At 39.1% G+C, this 21,785-nt stretch overlaps 1 protein-coding gene across 2 annotated transcripts in view; it reads right to left on the bottom strand.

The window, feature by feature from the left end:
• Nucleotides 1–12,368: 12,368 nt before the first annotated feature.
• LOC149089979 (beta-1,4-glucuronyltransferase 1-like) overlaps nt 12,369–21,785 on the bottom strand; it is a 31,171-nt gene continuing 21,754 nt past the window's right edge. The window contains exons 1-3 of one of the 2 annotated variants that reach the window (XM_089231684.1): nt 21,093–21,241; nt 14,640–15,971; nt 12,369–13,522 (exon numbers count right to left, since the gene is read on the bottom strand). In XM_089231684.1, the coding sequence (XP_089087810.1) occupies nt 13,328–13,522; nt 14,640–15,905 (1,461 nt within the window). In that variant the 5' untranslated portion in view covers nt 15,906–15,971; nt 21,093–21,241 and the 3' untranslated portion in view covers nt 12,369–13,327. Of the gene's footprint in view, nt 13,523–14,639; nt 15,972–21,092; nt 21,242–21,785 lie in introns of those variants that run through there. The other variant, XM_089231675.1, reaches the window with a different exon arrangement.

The raw sequence follows: 21,785 nt of genomic DNA, 5'->3' as shown, positions 1-21,785 counted from the left end.
TCTAACAGTTACGGTTACAGTGAGAAAATTTCGAAAATATCAAATGGCAACACCAAGTTTTTTGTATTGGAATGTGATCTCCATTGTGAAAAACCCTAAATAGCGTTCGAATGGAAACTGTAGCATGAAAATCACCGGCGGTAGATAGGCTAAAAGTGAGGACAACCAATAAGGACAGAGAAGCAGCATAAAATAAAGCATTTTATTGTGTTTCACAAATTTTCCACATGACCTTGTGGAGGACTAATCAAGCTGGGATCTCAGCCGAAGAAACGGTGTGACGAATGAAACGAACATTAATGCTCTGGTGCACTGCAAAGTCCTTTTTACTTTTTCCTTGCCTAGCTCCGGGGATTTTCGTGCTACAGGTGCCATTTCAACGCTGTTTAGTGTTTTTCAGTATGGAGATCGCATTCCAATACAAAAAACTTGGTGTTGCCATTTGATATTTTCGAAATTTTCTCACTGTAACCGTAACTGTTAGAGTGACACTGTTGTTTTCCATATCATTCTTGAGCGCATACCTCAAAATACCTTATGCCAAAATTTCATCAGTTTCTGTGAATGGTATGATAGTTAGGGGCCCCTATGTCGGGATAGTTTTTTTATAATCGCCCCGTATTAGTTAAATATCAAGTTTGCCTCGAAATTTTAAGTTATTTGTGCGTGTTAAAACATTGTTAGTAAAACTCGCAAAACTAGGCTTTCTGTTATTACAATCAAAAACAATGCAAAAGTTAATGATGGCTATAGTTTGCGAGTTTTATTAAGGTTATTTTACCGCTGATAAATAGCACCTGTCAAAATTTCATAGCAAACTTGATTATTTAATTAATATTATGACTCATTAAAATTATCTTCCCAACTCAGAAATTACATCGCAATAATTCCAACTACGAATAAAAATATTTATTTCACGTATTTGTCATGCTTTCTTTAAATCACTGCTATTAGAAGTGGCGCTTCATTTTCCTTTTCTTTGATTTTTGTACAAGTTGGCATTTTTTGGCGATTATTCAATTCAATGCATTAACCCACCGCCATCTATAGCTATAAGGCCTCCCTACTGCTTATTGACATCATCAAGGGTCGTCAGATCTGGGTGATAGCTTCTTTCTGTCCGACTGTTTTGCTGGTGATTTCAGCAAAAAAAACTTTAAAAAAAAATTCCTGATAAAATAAATTGACAATTCTTCAATTTTAGGAATTAGTTTCATTCAAAAATGGATTTTTTTTCTCAGTGTAAAATTTAAAACTTAATTTTTTTTGCATATAATGCACGCAGAGAAAAAATTTAAAATGTTCAAAATTTTTATTACGATAGTATATTAATAATTTGAAAGTTAAATTCACTTTTTCTTATTTTCTCCATTACATTTTTATATTTAAATCCAATTCATATTCTAATTGTGAAAAATCACCTAAAAGTAACGAATTTCTAAGTGATTATGTACTCCACTATTTATTCCAATAAAAATGCTTCTCAAAAAATCTTATATAAAATCAAAAGAAACTAAAGAAAACATTGCACAGTCCATTGCTTTTATTCACAGCATATAAAATAATTGTATTAATAAATCATTATCCGTTGCATTAAAACATGAAACATGTATAAGAAAAAGAAACATTTTATGACATTTCATCTGATCATTGCGATGTACCTCGAATTTTTAAATTCCTCATATAGTTATAGGCGTACATCGGCGAACGCTGTTTCAAACGCATGAATGTTTGAAATTGGCGCTTAAATTTATTTATTCTGCCATCTATTGACCACATCTAGAAACTACAACATCGATAGGTGATATATCTCGATAAAGTTTTAACATTTTGTCAACAGATGACAGCACCAATCGCACAATCCGTTATTTATATGCTGACCATATTTTCTCCCAAAATATATAGATTAATGTTAATTATTGCTAAGGTGACCATACGTCCCGTATTTTCTGGGGGTGTTTTTTTTTTTTGGCTGTCCCGACTTTTTAGAAAAAGTGCCCCGGTTTTCCCCGTATTTTGCACGAAGCATACTTGAATTTTTATTCTTTATTGAAGTCAAAGATTGAAATTATTTTCAACTTATAAATTATATAACTGCAACTATAAATGAGTATATGAATCTCCCACATTTGTCTTAGTGAAATTTTTTTTTCGTGGAATTCATTTTAATCCACTGCAATTAGCAGTAATGCTGCATTTCCCGCATTGTGATTTCTTCATTATTTCAACAATATTTGGCGACTTTATTCGGTTTTGGCAATAATTGGGGATGTCCTGTATTTTCCCGTATTTGGAATCCCAATGTCCCGTATTTCTCTCGAGGAAATATGGTCAGCCTAATTATTGCCAAAGCAAAGCAAACTTGTGCAGAAATCACATAAAAGTCGCCAATAGCGGGCAACGAAATGCCACTTTAAATTGCATCGAGTTAAAAAACCGTGATAAATATGCGAAATGAATTATTATTAGTAGTTATCGCAATGCAATTTCTGAGTGTGGAGGATAATTTTAATTGTTGATTCAAAGGATAAAAGTCCTCGTTGGAAAATCGGGATATCTTTCAAAAAAATCGGGATAGGGGAAAAAAACCGGGAGTGGAATACGGGACGTATGGTCTCACTAGTAATTTAAGCTTCTCATGGTCGTATGTCCATACGTCCCATATTTTTCGAACTTGCTCTTATATTCTATAAAAAAAGTTTTTGATCATTTCCCCCCCCACTTTTTTTCAAAATGTCCCGTTTTTCATACGTATCTACTTTAAATGAAGCAAAGTCTTAAATTTCTATTTATTGAAATCAAGGATTAAAATTATCTCAACTCATCTTTACAAATAATATTCATTCATCTCGCATATTTGTCATATTGAATTTTTATTTCGCAGATTTCACTTTAGCATGGCTCACCACAAGGTTGGGGCTGATGAGGCTTCAGTCCTGGGGCCCGAGACGATTCATCATTTTTTGCGCTATAAATTCACTGCAGAGGGGCTTGTGAAAAGTCTGGAGGCGCCCGGCCAGGAGGCTCGTCAATCGAGCCTTCTGGTCCGGCGCATTCAGTTCTCTCCAGCATGGCCCAACCCCTTGAGATAATGTGCTTTTATCCCCACGGGACACAGCTTGGGTCCAGTCTGGCTCTACAGCCTAGAGGCCCTGCTCCAGGATGTGGGGCCATGCACTCGTGAAGCAATTCGCGGTGGTGGTTCATTTGTGATTTTTCAGCAATAGTTGAAATAATTTCTGTATCTAATTTCGGAACTATTTTTTCATTGAGTTGCAAGCGATTTCCGGGTGGCTACTGTCTAAGGTCACGAGTGTTTCTCAACTTATGGTCCGTGGACCAGAGGTGTTTAGCAGGCAGACTTGATAATTTACTTTCAAATCAATTGTAAAATTGTTCGATTTGGTGTAATTGATATTGGTAATATCCTTCTGGGTTTAAATAAAAATTACAGCTTCATACTTGGCGTCACAATATCTCCTCGATTAAAATGCGAGATATCACTAATTGCAGCCTAAAAATGAAATTTACGACAATTTGCTAAATATTGCCAAATTTGCTGAAATAAAGGGCTGCTGCAAATCGCAGCAAACAAAGCTGTATTCATTGCCGGTACTGGGTATTTTTCAAGTTTAAGCAAATTATATTTTGGTGATAAAAAATCACCCCTCCCCTTCAGTTGGTACCCTAAAAAGTCGGCCCCTTTAAGTTGATGCCTTCTATGGCAGCTTAGTTAGCAGAATTCAAGATCCGGCCTCGGATGTATTTCTTGAAAAAAAAATGTTCATGACTTGGATCATATTTCATTAAATAAAATACGAAAAGCTAGGATCTTAAGTATGGCATAATAATACAGGACATCGTCAATTGTCAGAAAGAACGGTGCCATAAATCAACAATAATTGCTAAAATGCTTAGGAAATGAAGGACTACTGGAAATCGCTTTTAATTTAAATGTAGCCTTATAACTATCATAATATGATTTATGATATAAAAAGTTATCATTCACGAGTTTAATAAACATTAAAAATTTAAATAATTAGTTAAAAAAACGGGACAAGTGTATAAAATATATAGTCGGAACAGCCAAAAAAATCGGGATATTCTGACAGTCCCGTAAAATACGGGACGCCATCATGCTGTGAGTTTGTAGTCCGTCGAATTGTTTCAGACATTTTACTGGTCTTTAGATTCAGAAAAGGTGAGAAACACTGGTCTAAGGCATTTTTTTAACGCCGGTGGTGAAAGCCTCAGACGATATTTTTTTCATTGATTCTTAAGTTATTTCTTGCGGTAATTGTAGAATATTCTACAATTATTAATTAAATCCGAAATTATTTCTTATAAAAATTCTGATTTTTTTTCCCCCCATGGTGAGATCTAGGCCAGGGTTTCTTGTTTTTCAGCCGCGACCCAAAATCAGCAACAAGATTAGTTTTGCGACTCGTGGGACTTTGTTTTCCTGAATAATTTTGAAACCAGTGATAAGTGAAATAAGTGAACTTATAAGTGAATAAACTTAATAGAAATATTATAACCAATAAGTGAATTTATGACAGGACGGTAAGTGATATTTTATGGCCCATCTCTGAAGCCCTTGCGAAACGAGTTTGGGTCGTGATCCATAAGTCACGAGCCCCTGGTTGCTAGTGGATTTTTATTACCCATTTCGGAAGCCACTGCCAATGAAGTGTAGATCGTGACCCATAGCCCAAGAATCTCTGGCTGTAAGAGGATTCGTACGACCCTTCTCGGTAGCCCCTGCGAATCAAGTTTGAGACGGGACCCATGGTTCGGCGTCCCTGGTTGTTAGTGGATTTGGAATGTTTGGATTTGGACAACGATCCATCTCTGAAGCACCTGTCATCCATAGGTTAAGAACCCCCTGATCTAGGCCGACTCTGCAGAATTTCGATTCGGGAATCAAAACTCTAACTCTGAACATGAGTATAAATTTATTATATCTTCATATACTATATATATATATACACATATACACAGACATAAATATATGTACACAGCTAAGCGTAAACCTGCTAACAAAGAACATGTACTAACATTTATCACAGAGTAATTACAGTAATTAATACTTGCGATCACGGATGAATATCTTTTTTTTTTGTATAATAATAATACAAAAGGAACTGTATCAATAATACTGCCATAGAAGCTAGAATCGCTCCAAGAAGCAAGTTTCGGGGAACTCCCCGAGCACCATTAAATCCGACAGAGGCCCCGAAAAATATCTATTTTTTCCCTCCTTCAGTTCTTTCAGCAATACCAGGCTTGACAAATCGAAAAATAAATAAGGCGCCAACCAAATTTTCTAGAAGGAGCCAAATATTTTCCCTTTCCACGGAAAGAATGGCCCAATTTTTTTTTTTTTTTTTTGATTTTCAAATACAAATACAACGCCACAACAGGCAAATTGCCCAACGAGGTGGCTGAGTTAAGAGCATCATGTATCCCCGAGCCATTTTTTGGAGGCCCTACCTACTACTGCTACACCACACATGCACCCCGCCCACCCCCCAACGAATCTGTACATGCGGGAATGTGCGTGTACGTGTAGTGAAACCTGACGTGAAGTTTTTTGTTTCTCTGTAATGCTTGTTATGTGTAGTGCTGCCATCTGCCACCAGTTTTTCTAACTATGAGTGAAGTGTTATGATTGAATGATTTATCGTTGTAGGACTGTTGCTCTCTGTGGCGAGACTTTTTAACGGGGAGATCGGCTCGCATTTGCGCCTTGAAGTTGGGAACCACAGAAAACCAACTTCAGCCGACCACCACTGTGGGGTTCGAACCCGGATCCTCGCATCGCGAGTCCGTCACTATAACCACTCGACCACCACAGTGGCGACTGTGGTTTCCAGGACTGTGATGTTATTCTGTTTGTGGAAACGGTCACACGAATTTCGAAAATTTTGCGTTGATCTCAGACTTTTAATTTAGTCATTACTAGAGCCCGGATTACATGCAGTAAAAAAGTGGCGAAATAGGCTCTAGAAATATACAAATATGTACTTAAATTGCCAAAATATACACTTAAATTGCCAAAATATACACTTAAATTGCCAAAATATACACTTAAAATACCAAAATATGAGCTTGAAATGCAATATCGAATTTGCATTAAAAAGCCTGAAAAAGTTCAAAACATACGAAATATACGCCAAAAATGAGAAAACATGCATTAAAAATCACCATACAAAAAAAAACATGTGTTTTTTAAAATGCATCTTTTCTATTTCTTATGGTGCAATATGTATTCATTTACAAAAAAAAAAAAAAAAAATCTCCATATATATATATCGCTATGTAAATAACTTCTACATATTTTTTTTATTCAGGCATTTTCAATTTCCACATTGTTGTAGCTGCTCAGTAACGAAAAAAAACAAAAGAATATTTTGACACTGTCTAAAAAAAAACTTAACACTTTTGACACGTCTCTCTAGAAATAGCCTTACAATAAAACGGTTAATATTCGTAAAATAGGCTACTTTTTACAAATATCTATTGATTTTCTGAATCCCACCTGAGGAAACCCCCCCCCCCCCCGATGTTATGAAAATATTATGAGCAATATTTATTTGAAAAATTATAATAAAAAAAATTGAGTGAGCTAAAATAAAACTTCAAAAATATGCACTTACTCTAAAAATGCATTGATTTTATGCCTTCATGTGCATTAATGCTAAAAAAAAAAAGGGCAAAATCCGGGCTCTGGTCATCATACACATGAACCTCGTTTACATGCGCCAGATTGCCGGACATTGGTGGTGAACATTAACGTGCTTGGCTATTTTTTCCAGGGCGTAGACCAGGTCAATAAGATGCTCGCCTGAAGTACCAAAAGATGTTTAGTCATCCTGACACGGGTACAACAGAAACGGCGACATGACCACAGAAGAAGATTGCTAGCTCAGGGAGTCCCATACCTAGGAGTTAGAGCACCAAACTCTCGGTGAGTATAAATAAGACTGCCGTTCGGAATTGGCAATAAATTGTAAGTCCCGGGGTCTACTTAGCCCTCGTGTGCAGAAAATGACCGTGGTGCGACAAAAATGATCTAATACCTCCTTCTTCATTGAGAAAAAAAGGGGGGGGGGAGATTTATACAGTTCCGTCAACCGGGGCAACTTTGCACGTTTTTGAAAAAGATGATGTTTTTTTGACTCTCTGCCTAGTTCCTGAACCAACCAATAAGAGCTGCCAATGTTTTCATCGCACTGAGAAGACTGAATGATAGCCTTTTCGTGCGTTTTTCAGCCTCACCAACTGTTTACGGGGTTCTTATCAATGGTTTTGCTTTCTACTTGTAAAATAGGACATTCAGTAGTCTACAAAAGCGTGTCTCGCACTTCCCGTTCATTCAGAGGTAAGTAAAATGTACTTGTTTTGCTTGACACAACATATAATCCTCTTTCAGAATCACTTTTAGATGTGAATTTTATGTTGTATTTAGGTTCAATAATATTATTTGGCAATGTTGCACTAGGGAGCTTAGTGAAAATGGGGCAACTTTGCCAACTTAGAATTTCGTAATTTTCTCAAATTCTTGTGCATACTTTTTTCAAATCGTGCATTTTTCGTGTTTGTTTTAGAGGTCGTTCAGATGCCAAGACGCATTAGTACCAAGCTGAGAGGCCGCAGGTATCAAAATTATGATGGTATTGTGCTGCTATCAGATTCTACAGAAGAGAAGGAGACGGAGAGTTGATGTGTCACCAGGAGAATCGCACTTAAATGGAGAATGACCAACCCCTTCCGAGTACCTCTACAAAGAATCAGATTGAGGGGACTCGTAAAAGTAAGAGCAATCCGATGAATGACCATTACAGTACTGATGAATGTAATTGCGCGTTTTCTTTACATGGCACATCTGAATTAGAGACAGCAAGATGCAGAACCTAATGAAGAGCTTTGACAAGAATTAGTCGCTGCTGCTGTTCTCACTTCTTCCCTGTCAGTGATAGTAACTCGTGGGAATTTCCCATATTCGTGGCCAAAATTGGTCCACATGGGAAATTTCTTGGCGTTTGTGGGAAATCTTGAGAGTTCATCAAAAAGAAAGAATTTTTTGTTGAAAAAAATATATACTAAATGAAAAACACTTAAATGCTTTTCTAGTGCAAAATACTTGACTACATTCCTTCACCGATAGATGACAGCACAATTTTTGAAATGTGTGGAAAAAATTTAGTCAAAAGGGAAATTTTCGAGGGAAATTTTGCTTAACGAGGTTACCATCACTGTTCCCTGCGAAGAGGGACATGATTCAACCACAGACGAACATGATGAAATGATGAATGTCAACGTGGTCCAGGCGATTAATGGTAATGTTCTTAAACAACTACAGCTCGGAATGTTTGTTGTGATAAAGTTTTTGGCATAAAAAAAAGTGTCAAGCATAATGTTGGTTATTACTCGCTCATTTCTATGGAAACGGCGAGTTTGAGTTGTCATACATACTACTGACAGAGGGGAACAGTTCTCACTCCAAAACGTACCTGACGAAGACATCGTGTACATCAAAGCTGTATAAAGAATCTCGAGCCGCTTTGGTGTACATATAATTGACCGTCCTTATTAAGAAAACAGTGACAAATTTACCTTTTTCTGAAAAAAGAAAAAGTAAAACTCTTCTCTGAACTTTATAATTTTTAAATCTTCCGATTTTTAAAAAAAATATTTTTGCGAGCCTTTCTTTACAATAAAGATTTAATGCTAATGCGTTTTTCCATAGTTTAAAAAAAAATCTTTTTTATGGTGTTTTTCAGGTCATTACCACTGGTTTTAACACAGATTGTGGCCCCGTTTCTAGGATAACTTTACCAACGCTGTTTTTTATTTTATTTTTTTTAACGTATAAAATGTTCATTAAAGTTGCCATGTTTCCACAGATTGTGAAACTAGAGATCAAGACTAATGTTTTATGATGGGTTTTGTAACATTTTCGTACATTATTGGTTAATACAGCAGTTGAAAGAAGAAAAAAGTGGCAGAGTTGTTCCGATTGACGGTACCATCTTCTTTGGTGGGATTTTGGGTGTCACACCCAGTGTTATTCGAAAAATAATTTCACTCCTCTTCTAAATTTTCAGGTTGGGGGAGGGGTATTATTATAAAAAGAGTAAATTTTTTCACCGCACGTTTATGGTTTTTTCCTTTTATACAGAAATATGATTGCTTTTTTTTTCGAAAATTCAAAACAAATTTCAACCTTAAATTTTAAGGAATATTTTCACTCCTTTAAAAAATTAGGAGGGGCGAAAAATGAATTTTGATGCGTGAAATACGCATCTAAATGCGTATTGGGACAAACACTGGTCACACCCTCTTTCCCATAATCCCTATAGGGTGTTTTCCCTATTGCCGCGTGAAGAATACCGGGACTACAGAAAAATTTCAGGTGGCAATGAGGATTTTTTTTTTTTATCGCTAAGGCGATTTGGTGCCTGATCAATATAATATTCAATTTGTAATTTTCCATTCAACACGCACATACAGCGTACATATTACTACTGTGCTAAGATATTTTTGTAGAAGTTGAAGAAGGACCCCCACACACACACACACCAAACAAAACAAAAAAACGTGTGAGGCCCCGAGAACTCGTTAAGACGCGTACATTCGTTCTGCTCATTCATTTAAACATAACTTACTAAAAAAATAATGAAGAATATTATGGAGAAAATCTATATCACATAGCATATGGAATGTATAATTTTACATGAGTACACCATAGCTGGACAAGCGCCAGGTCACCAAAAAAAAAATTGTATTGACACCTAAAATTTTCTTTTTGTAGTTACTAAATTGCAGGCCGAGAGCTGCACAAAATGTTTGAAATTTGTAGCAGCAAATCTGCCAACAACAAAGAATGTCACCATGCCCTGAAAAAGTCAAAAGAGGCATTACTTTGGACCTTTTTTCTTCGGGTAAAAAAATTTTTGGGGCCTAGTTTTTTTTGGGTTTTGTCCAGCCCTGGGGTACTCTTTCAACAAAATGAAATATATTGTCGTAATTATGCCCCTCAAGAGAGAGACTGGTGGGGGGGGGGGCTCTAATCTGGGACCCGCGGATCAGCCCTAGATCGTTGTTTTTTTGTCGTATAAATTTTCGAGAAAATGATGTCAAAAACAAACCGAGGCCTGTAGAAGCCTGACTCTCAAGGATGTTGGAGGGGGGGGGGGCGTCGAGTTAATCTAGTGTCCCGAAAAAGTTTTACGATACTCTCATTTCCAATGTATTTTAATTTTTAAAGAAATAATTTAATTGAAATTTAAAAAAAAAAGTTCTTAATAATGCGAACTTTTCTTTCAACCCGCACACGCAGTCCTGGTCTTATTCGCCACAGCGGCAATCTAATACCAATTTACTTACGAGAAAGTGGCACCGTAACTGTGTCGGAACAGAAATTATTGTAAAAACCCAAGTTGTGCATTTACAAATTGTCTACATTATGTGTTCAGATGCTCCCATCTATCTAAAAGAAACTAACAATAGCTTAATATTCTAGTTCACACTTGGCCTTGATCCCAGAAAAAATTAACTTTAGCCGATCACCAGCTTATGAGAATCAATTTTTTGCGTGCTACTGTAGTTGGTGATAGGAACGACCATCAATTGGCAATAATTAAAAAAAAGGTCAATTATGTGTTTTGACGGAAGAGAAAAAAAAATCGCCTCTTAAATTACGAGTAGGAGCAAAAACATGGACTATCATAAAAAGCGCACCAATCACCATATATTATTCCTCATTGTTGCCAAGATTTACTTGTTTAAGGTCAGATAACTTTAGATAACTATCATTGGTCTTTATAGTCTCGTGTACCTACTAGAAACGAAAATGTACTCTTTCGCATTGGCGTCTTAACGCATGGGCCCACCCGGGGGCCTCAAGAGAAGAAGGGCCTCACAAAAATGAGATCCGATTGAAATTTTCTAGAATTTACTAGGTAGGACCTCAGAAAAACCACTTGGCCCGGGGCCCATAATGCTCTTAAGACGGTCCTGCTCTTTCGCCCTGAGCCAATATCTATTTTGGAATACCCCCTCCCCACTAACGTTGAATGAAAAAAAAAAAAAAAGAGAAAACTAAGCGCCCTTCCTTATCCAGCACCCGAGGCACCGGGCTCACAGCCCCATTCTTCCCTAGTTGCGGTCCTGCGTGTTCAAAGAGTTAACTCGTTGCTAGAGGCGTCACAGACAGAACCAAGCACCTCACAACAAATGCCAAAAATTTTTATACATATCGATCTCCATCCAGATTTCAAGTTAACAGCTCACCGATTCAAAAAAAAAAAAAGAAGAAAATGTCCCGTATTTCAATATTTATTTTTGATTCTGTCAATCCCAAGGGTAATTTATCCACGTTGACGTAAAGTTTAAAAAACCAGGAATGAATGAAATTAAAAAGATACGATGGCAATGAAAAAGTAAAGTCCCTAAATTCCCTCACCTAAATAACGTGACTAGAACAATGACTAGACGAATTATCAACGGAGAATACAGGGTGCTCCATAAATTTGGACGGATTTTAAAAAAATCATAAAAAAATCAATAAACTGAAGTACCAGGAAGCGCTATTTGCACCATTACACTTATCGGAGTTGTTTTTCTTGTCACAATGAAAAAAAAGTTAAAATTCTCACCGATGTAGTACTATTTAGTGCCATGTTGATAAAATAGTACATCTAGATTACAGCAATTTCACCAAACCTTACCTTTTCCACAATTTATCAACACTGCAGTCTTACAATATATACGGAAAACTGGCTGCATGAAAAGTTATTCGTGTTTCAGGAAAGGAAAATTCATCTCTGCCCTCACGGGGACGTAAGGCAGAGTTGTAGTCTTAGGCAGCAACTAATTGCTCTGTCAGCTGGGGCAAGCACCCATTTTGGCGCCCCCTTGCAATGAACGAGAGGTTGAAGAGTGAAATTTGCGTCCCTTCTGCGCCGGTGAACAGGGCACCAGACACGCTTGCTCCCCATCAAGTAGCGGCCCTGCTCAGTAAAGCAACAAATCCGTTCTACAATTCGCATTCACTGTTATTTAGGAAGAATTTGTACACAGGGTAGTTGTTGATTCCCATCGTCTTTTGAAAATATTAAATTTGCTTATTATCAGAAAACAATGTTAGGCAGTGTCACCTATCGACAAGAATTTTAACTATTTCTTTTCTTGTGTCAGAAAGAATCCAACACTTCGACAAAAATACGGCGCAAACTCCGACAATAAGTCAATTCGTTGATTTTTTAAAATCTGTCAAAATTTATAAGGTATCCTCCATCCGAAAAAAATTAAAAAATTTAGAAGGTAAAAATTTACTTATGTATAAAATTTGCATCTTAAAACAAACTAGGGAATTCCTGTCTCTAAAAGCTAAATTAATGTAGCTACTCCATAAGCGTAAACTTATATCCGGCTCATGAACCCAAACCTCCCCTCCACCAATATATGCCAAAATCCCCGTAATAACTACAGAAATATTTGGGTTTGAGGCACCCCAATAACGCCGTTGAGCTAGCCGCGCAGTTCTTTTTGGTTCCCTTAAAAAATCTAGTTAATCGTATCGCCATAGAACAGATTTTTAAAGTTTAGCACCGCTAGGAGTCAAAAAACGCTTCCTAGAAATGAAGATATACATATCGCACCAATTTTGATTAAATAGGAAGATTATTACTGCAATGGCTCTCAAAGTGAGCGAAGCGTCACCAAAGCCGTCGCACCAAAGCGAAGATATTGATGTACGTTTACATAGTCATATCGGTTGGAATTAGAATTCACCATGAATTTTGAACAATTGCCCGTGGGGGGGGGGGGGGATTACTCCTCCGCAGAACCGGATAAAATAGGAAAATAGAGCCGAGGGGTCCAAAAGCTCGAGAACCAACGGTTTAAACTTTTCTAGTTCATCGTTTATACGCTATTTCCCAGAATAGTCTAGGAAAAGCACCAAACAGGAACACATCAATATCCCCAGCTCGACTCGACGCTCCCTGATAAACGTTGGCCTTCGGAGCCGCGACGCTAACTTTGAGAAATAATGGTTTACGCCACTGCAGATGCGATGAAGACAATCCCTACTCTTGCGTGTAAACCGAATTTTCCCGCTCATGAAACTGTTCAGGCCAGCACCAACCCGTTGACGAGTCTTCGTCACTTTGAAGCAAACGGAACTTGGCCCGGAGTGGCGATTTTTGGTTCCCCGAAATGACCACCAAACGGAGTTGAATCGCCACACACGGCCTGTAAACCAATATATATGATTTTTTTTTCTTCCCTTTCTGCTAAGGAAGGGTTTCACTTGTAATTAGCAATTCCGTTTGCCGCCGTACTTCTTCCTCATTTCGGCAAGTAGTCTGTTGTGAACGGCGTTGTTCTTCATCATGAATGGGGCCCTGCGCTGTTGGTCTTGCCTGTTCATGGTCTTTATTCCTGGCGCGTGGACGAGAAATGCGTTGTCCAGTATATGGAAGTCGTAGTCCATGAGGCAGAGCTCGTACATCTGGAAAGACAAAAAAAATAAGATGGGTCCGATGAAATACGACCGTCTTTATATGGGCCATTATGGGGTTCCCGGATGTTCCAGCCACCAGATCTTAAGTATCAGCCAAACTGATTGTACTTGGTGTTAGTTCTCATTTAACAAAAAATTTTGGTCGCATTTGGTCCATTGACCTTCACTACAGTTCAATCCACCAATAGCGCCGGCAAATCGTCTAGGGACAATTTACTGCCACATCCCTATCGGGGGTAGGGGGGGCTAACGCGGGGTTTTTTATTATACACAAAAATATTTAGAAAAGCAAAACGGAAGAAAATATATTCATGATATGATCAATGTATACATTATATATATAATACACGATGCAGCTATGTACACCATGATGGAAAAAGCATATACGCTACACAACTGCATGCTGCATTGTACAGTGCAACACGTAAAGCAAAATCAGCAGATGCAGTGGTGCATTTACGGAGGCCAAGCCCAGGGCGGCAAATCTAAGTTAACAGAACCGACTCAAAATCATTACGCTTCTCACCTCAGGCAAAGCGATACATTGGGACTATCCCCACCGCCCACCGTGCGTCTTAACTCATGGTCCACGGGCCTCAAGTGCATGCGGGGGGGGGGGGGGGGGCTCATGATTATGAGATCTGGTAATATGATTTTTGACTTGAAGTAAACTGGTAGGCAGTTGATTCCAGTCTGATGGAGAAGGGGGCCTCTGAACATCGCTTTCCAAAGAAGGGGCATGATACACGGCAGACGTCTTAAACACCAACTAGGAGACAGCCTATTAGTCTAACAATTTATATGCCTTTGATCTTGAAAAATCATAACAATGGACGCCTTTTGTCAGTTGGGGGCATGCATTTTGACGGCCCTGGTTGCATAGGTGGATACAAGGGCATTGCGAAGCGGGCTATCCCCTCTCTCCCCGTTCAGCAAGAAAATTATATTACTGCCAGGAGTGGGAGGACAGAGTTTGACTCCCCCGTTTCTCCCCCTCACATACCCCCTGTGATTGACCCCCCACATTCCCGCCGCCGTCCGTTCGAGGAGCCTGTATCCACTTATGCCTGGTTGTTGGCATGGGAATCAAGAAAACAGAACTTACCTGAGACATCTTATCCCGCTTTCCTTCCCACGTCAAGCGTTCGTCGTACTGGGGTTCGGCATTCGTCCCGATATAGATTGGCTCCCAAGCTGTTCTTGGCGCTTGCCTCTTGGTGACGTGGAACACCGACAAGCTGTTATTTGGCGGCAGAACTTTGAGCCATTCGTCTCTTCTGGGGAAATTCTGGCAAGAGTCGCAGACCCACTTGTGGAAGAAAATGGCGTGACCGTTCTTTATCCTCTGGATCAGTTCGGTTTTGGTTTCAGGAGGCGAGAAATCTTTCTTGATCTCGAATATGGGCAGGGTGTACACGTGCCGGGAATGGGACACCTTAGCACTCTCATTGGCCACCATCTTCAGGAATCGGGGTATGATGTTCAGACTCGGATAGAGTTCTATATCCGACGCCAAGACGTATCGCGTTTTGGCTAACTGGCGGGCTACGTTTCTCGCCACGTTGATTGGGTAAGGCATCTTCTTGGCCTTACGGATTTCGGATATCAGGTCCAGAGACCCCATTCCGGCCGTGCAGTTTATCGGGCTGTACACGTCCAGTTCCGCGGTGTCGTTGGGTGCCTCGAGTTTCGAAGGGATCGGTCCCAATATCTTTTCGTAGATGAGGTGCCACGACACGTTTGTCCGCACGCAAGCCGGACCGCACTGTCTCAAGTACAGTATCTTCCTGACGGCCACTGGCAGGTCCGTACCAGGCGCGTACACCGCCACGGAAACTGGCCCGTTCCAACGTCCGCATAACGTTTGCACGTGGTCCAAGAATTCGTACGTGCCTTGGGTGCTGAGCGTTACGCTGGAATTGTAACCCGGCGGTTTGCTATTTGCCGGGATGTAGTTTTTAACCACCAAATACTTATCTCTCACTTCCGTGTCCCAGTGTAACGTCCTGTTGGCGTCGGAATCGCCGATTGGTGAGGTCGTGCGATTGACCCTCGCGACTCTAGTCATTGGTGTGGATGTCGCGTAATCTTTTCGGGTTAAGTAGCTGCTGCTTGAAACATGAGGCCTGGGCGTTACCTTCATGACGCTCTTCGGTGGCGGGTAATGGACTGGTTCGTGAACTTTAGGTGTCGTCAGTTCCTTCTCCAACACCAGCGACGACTGCGTCGGTGCGACTATCACGACGCACGGCGCGGACGCGCGAGAAGTCACCCGATAGTTGAGGATGTTGTAGACACCCAGAAGGACGTTGAAGAGCACGAAGACGACCCCGAAGAGTCGGGTGTCCGCTCTGAGCCAAAGAGCCGCCATTTCTTATGGGTAAACTGCTACTTGTGCGCGGTCGTCGTCAGCTTCGTCGACCAATCATCGTTTAGTCTGCGTAGGAGTGAAAGCAAGAGAAAAAAAAATGTTTTAGTGATAGAAAGCAAATATATATAAGGGAATTGATAAGTTAATTGCACAATTAGCGTTACCACACACACGCAGAGCAGTTTGAAAAACCGTCACGAACACCCAATCCGAACACACTCCCCCCCCCACCCCCCCCCCCCACTCCCTTCCGCGCAAATAAAAGACCGCTTCCGTAAAGCATGGGTGCATGAACTTTGCGGCTTAACCCTTTCAGACAAAAACTGGCTGCGGCTTAACCCACAAATATGTGGGCTGCTTTTTCTCCTTGTAGAATTTTTATTTTGACTTCAGGGAGTTAAACCCTGACTCAAAGGATTGTGTAAGTTTTAAGTTAGAAATATGGTGAATATGAACTTTATGGGTTTGCACAGAGAGCAGCACTTAAATTTGAACTTCCAGGGGTTTTCTAAGATGGCTTCCAGGAAAAAGTACCTCCGGGGGAAAAAAGTGTGAAATAAAATTCCGGAAAAAATTGCATGAGAAGATTAATGTACCGTCCATCATCTTGGCGGAAAAAAATTGAAGAAAGTGAGTTATTTCTATACAAAAAAAAATTGAAAAATAAAGATTTGTTGGCATTTATGTTTTTAATGCATTTTTTGAGCACCGAAAATTCAAATAAATTAATGCTCTGGTCTGAAAGGGTTATAAGCCTCATTTCACACAATCATACTTTAGCGAGCCGTATATAAGTTGAATAGGTACTTTGAAAGCCGTACCGGGGTTTACCTTGAAAGATTTATGGGTTTATGCATGTTAAAACATTCTAGCGACCCTCTACAACAGGAGTTTTCATCCTGGGTTCGTTTCTGGTTTTGTTTCACCTGCACAGAACCTATAATGAAAACTTTCGCACAGATATCGAAATGACAAAATGAAATGCTACATTATGCAATACAGGGAATTTTTTTCTGCCACCAGCAAAAAAACTATGTATACGGAAGCATTTGAAGGCTCTAAAATTCACGTTTCGTAGACTTATTCAACATGAAAAAAAAAGTTGCCTTTTTTGGTCCACAACCAATGAACGGGTAAAAATAAAATGTTATTAGCAAAAAATATGCCTACGCAGCAAGCTGGAGGTATTGATTTGTGTGCTCATTTATGATTTGAAATAGTTATTTCATGTGGGAAAACATCTACCAAACTATTCCGAGGAGCGACAGATGATCCATGAATTGGGCAAGGGAGCCGCACGTGACAAAAGTTTGAAAACCACTGCAGTCCACTATTACCGTTTATTGGTTATTTACATGTAAAAAACATCATTGAACTAGAACTCCTACTGCCACCTATCAAATATAAAAAACATATCTGGTTTATTGTTCGATTGAAATTGACGAGTGGTTTTCAATTAATCAGCCAAATGAAAAAAGTATGATATTAACAAAAAGATTTTAATAGCAATAATATACCGTATATAAGCCGACCCCCCCCCCCCTTCAGGACCACCAAAACCGCAATAAATTGAAAACCCGTGTATAAGCCGACCCCAAAAAATCCGTGCATTTTAGCGAAAAAAAATTCTTATATTTTCATGCAAAATGAATAGCTTGCGGAAATTTACAATAGAAAATGATTCAAACTTTTTAATCCGTTTCTTCTAAGTTTCCAAGCTCATGGTAATCCATCATGGGGGCATGTGGTCAACATCATGGGGGTGTGGCATCTGTTTTTATCTTCATCGCCATTGTCACTTTCAAAGAGGATATCATCTTCAGTTCCGTCCATCGCATTGCTGATGCTACACTTTTTTGAAGGATCGGATGATAATTTCGATGGAAACAGAATTCCACGCCTCATGTACTCATTGGCACTCTAGGTCAATGTCAGGTTTCTTCAAGGCACCACTTTTTGAGGTTTTTTTATCGTCGGAACTCATCCACATTCGATCTATAAATTCCTCAAATAGTCTTTGAGAGGCATGTTGATGCTCACATCTAAAGGCTGTACAATCAACATTAGCCACCACCACCAACCAATGTTTTCGATTTCTTTGTCTCGGCTTTGACATTATCGGTTCTGATGGGTTTGAACATATCACATACCAATAATGCCGGTTTCTCGAACACTGCTACAAAAACGACAACTGATTGTGGGGGGGTCGATATTTCCCTCATTAAAAACTGACCCGAGTATAAGCCGACGCGCGCCCCCCCCCCTTGGGGAACGAATTTTTTCACAAAAAAACTCGGCTTATACACGAGTATATACGGTATATTAAACTATCAAATTTATTGCAAAACTTTAACAGTTGATGTTTGTGTGTTGTAAAATAACATTAGTAAAACCCACAATAAATAAATAATCGTTCCCTTTTAGTCCTCTTCGGTGCAACTGACAAACCGTGATATCCAGATTCAGAAATAATCGTTTTTGGCTTTTTGTAAATATGAGGGTAGACCAGAATGAAATTTATCTTCTGCGGGCTTACAAATTGTAGCCTCGGGGACTACGTGTGAAGAGAGTATAGACAAGAGAGTATTTATTTGTATATATATATATATATATACACGTTATAATGTGGGTGTATGTATGTGTTTAGGAAAAGGTTTTGACATGTCCGGAAAAAAGTCTGGTTTAAAAATTAATGCCACGGTAACACGTTTGCAGATAATGCGCCACAAACTCCTATTAGTAATTTTAATAGGCTGCAGGGGATAGAGAAAGATGCTATGAAGATTTCGTTGAGCTGGCTTCCGTCAATACAATGCGAGAAGTTTTGGGATTTCTTTTTTTGAATATTAAGGAAAGAGAAGAAAGGGGGATAGAATGAAAAATGTGTTGGGGGAGGAAAGTGAAAAACATGAAATTATACGAAAGCAACAACAACGTGACAATCTCTTGCTCTGAAAAAATACAAAAGTTAAAAGAAACATATCAGAACAGAACAGAATCAAATTGTTACCCCCCATGCCCAGCTCTTGGCTGATTGTGGGGTTACGAACGGGCCCAGTAAGGCCTATGAAGAAGGGGGAAAAAATAGACTGTCAGTTTTGTAAGATAATAAAAGAAACATATTAACTGAGGGTTTTATTTGTGTATTATTTTACTTTAAATAAACAGCAACTGTTAAAGTTTTACGGGATTTGGTAATTTAATTTGTATTTATCACTTAAAAAATATTTATTAATATCATACAATTTTTTTTTTGATTCGGTACATTATTTAAAAACTTGTCACCCAATTTCAGTCAAAAATTATTACAGTTGTGCTTTTTATTTAATAGGTGGCAGTAAGAGTTCTAGTTCTGTGATATTTTTTACATGTAATAGCATATTCGAAGCATTGTGTACTTTGAGATACAATTGGTATGCAGAATAACTTAATTCATTGATAATTTTTTGTGACGAACACAAATTTGGTCATCTTTTTGTTGTATTCCTTGCCCATCCAGTTTGTTTCTTTCCGATGAAACCACAATTTCTAGGTAAGACTTTGCGAATAACACTGACTCACTTCTATTAATTTCCTTGGAAGTTTGTAAAACGGTCCGTCCATTCGGTTCCAGTCGCCATACTTCCAAGGCCTGCTTACAAGAAAGATGAACGTTGCGTGCAACTCGTGGGCCGCACCAGTGTCAACATTCCGGTGTATAAGCAGCACCAGTAAAATCACCCAGAAAACTTGCAGAGATTATTGTCCTCCATAAGTAATTGGTGAAAAAAACACGCACAACTTGTTTAACTGATTCTCAGCAAATTGATGCAATGCATAAAAAATTACTGTTTCTTCTGCAAATTAGTTCATTCAATTACATGCAGAGTTTGACTTTTTACAGACAAAACATTATTTTCCCTACTCCTATTTGGCAACCAGTTGAACAGAACAGGTCGAATAGACGTTCAAGGAATTGTTTCACGCACCGGTTGACTTCGAGAGGAGTTTTATTATTAGGATCAAAAGTGTGTGCCAAAAGCCAGTCATGGGGGATAGTATTGACTCACCAGAATGGGTAAACCCATGATGGTACCAAGACAAAATGAACTAGCTTTGCATGAACCAGGTAGACTACCTGTAGATGTGAAAAGATGCGCACACGCACCATTACTTGGTACTCCTGTATATCTATGAGATTACAGGGAACCAGATTTGAGGGATACATGTATTTTTATTACTTGAGTTACCTTCTTAGAACAGAATATTGGTATTTTGGTTTGAGAAAGGGTTAGTCTGTTTCAACGAGGAATGCCACCAACCTGCTATATCAAAATTTACAGGTGACTGCTTCTCTGTTTCTGATACAAAAAAAACAAAAAAAACATCGTGTCTGGATGTGGAATTCTTTTGTTCAACGGCACAATATGAACCTGACCATCCCATATGACACATTTTTGCCCTTTGGAATCATTGGGGTTTGCCTATCCGACTCGGTTGTAATTTCGAGGTGTCACTGTGAATTGGCATCCACTTCAAAAAAGTTTCGTCACTGTGAGAACAACACCAAATATGCATTCGGCTACAAATATGCATTCAGTACAGGTGCAACAAAACGGCAAACTTGCCCAACCAGGTGGTGGAAAGAAATGGTCATAACAACCTTCAAGAGCAATACATATCTAAGGCAGTGATGAGAATATTGCTAATTACTATCGTCACTAGAAATAATGAATGTAAATAGTCTGTTAATCAGGTCTGCGGTTGGAAATGACGGGTTTGAATAATGATAAGGAAATCAATTTAACACATAGTAATTTAATCTAGTCGCGGGCTGCACAAAATGACCTCACGGGTTCGTAGGCCAGCTGTTGGCCACCCTTGCTCTATACTTTTGAGACGCACTGTAGAAGTATATTTTTATGATCGGAAGGGAAGAATTTGAAAAATCAATCGATAATTTTTAAATGATTATAATTTTATGAGAAATTTATCATGATATTCAGATAGCCATCACTTCTTGGTGATTTTTCTTCTGTTAAAATGATTTATTCTCACCTCGAAAGATTCATTTCAAGAACAGCGAGATTTTCCCGAGAGAAGTACTCCAGCGCACCGACACGACAACACATAAGTGGAATTCCATCCCAAGTTACGTACATTTTTAGCGAGTACAGATAAAAAGCCAAAAACGAAGAAAAAACTTACTCTTTATTATTCCTTCTCTTCTTCTTCGCAGTGTCTTATATCATCGATAGCTATTTTTATTGCCTACGATACACAAATACACACGGGGGAGAGCATGGAGGAGGTGGGTATCGCCCATAACATTGTCCATGATAATCGGCAAGGCAGCAGCCACCATTCAGCTGTAACCACGGCAACCAGCGAGAAAACGATCGCCACGCTGGAAATGAGTCGAGGTGGGGGCCCCCAGCGCCACCGCCCTTTCATAGCCATTCACTGAAAATTCACTACCGGGTTGTTGCTGTTGCGCATCCCACCAGCGCCAAGGCCATTCTTTGACGAGAAGGGAAGGCAAGACCCATATTATAATGAACGAATATCCACCTCCATTTCCCAGGGCCCCCCATTATTTGATCGGGGGCCCCAGTACACAATTTTTTGACTTGTTATAGACTTTTAGACCCATATATTGAATTCATAGTGTATAAAAAATATTTAAAAGAATATACGTGTTTTACTCTGAATATACTCTGTCTCCCATGGCATTATTTGATCGACCCCCCTTCCCCCACGATCGGGCCACGAGAAATCAATTTTAGGCTCTAATATTGATTTCTGAACTTATAGTACACAAAAAATTGAAAAATGTTGATCTACGGATACCAAGGCTAGAGCTCCGTCAACTTATTTTCTGAGGAGAAGGGGGGGGGGGGG

Source organism: Pholcus phalangioides, unplaced genomic scaffold (assembly GCF_987345545.1).
Source record: "Pholcus phalangioides strain wild (caught in Gottingen) unplaced genomic scaffold, Ppha-v1.0 ptg000001l_1, whole genome shotgun sequence".
In the NCBI taxonomy this organism is placed as follows: Eukaryota; Metazoa; Arthropoda; class Arachnida; order Araneae; family Pholcidae; genus Pholcus; species Pholcus phalangioides.
The sequence above is the reverse complement of the archived record's forward strand: the minus strand, read 5'-3'. Positions and strand labels throughout refer to the sequence as shown.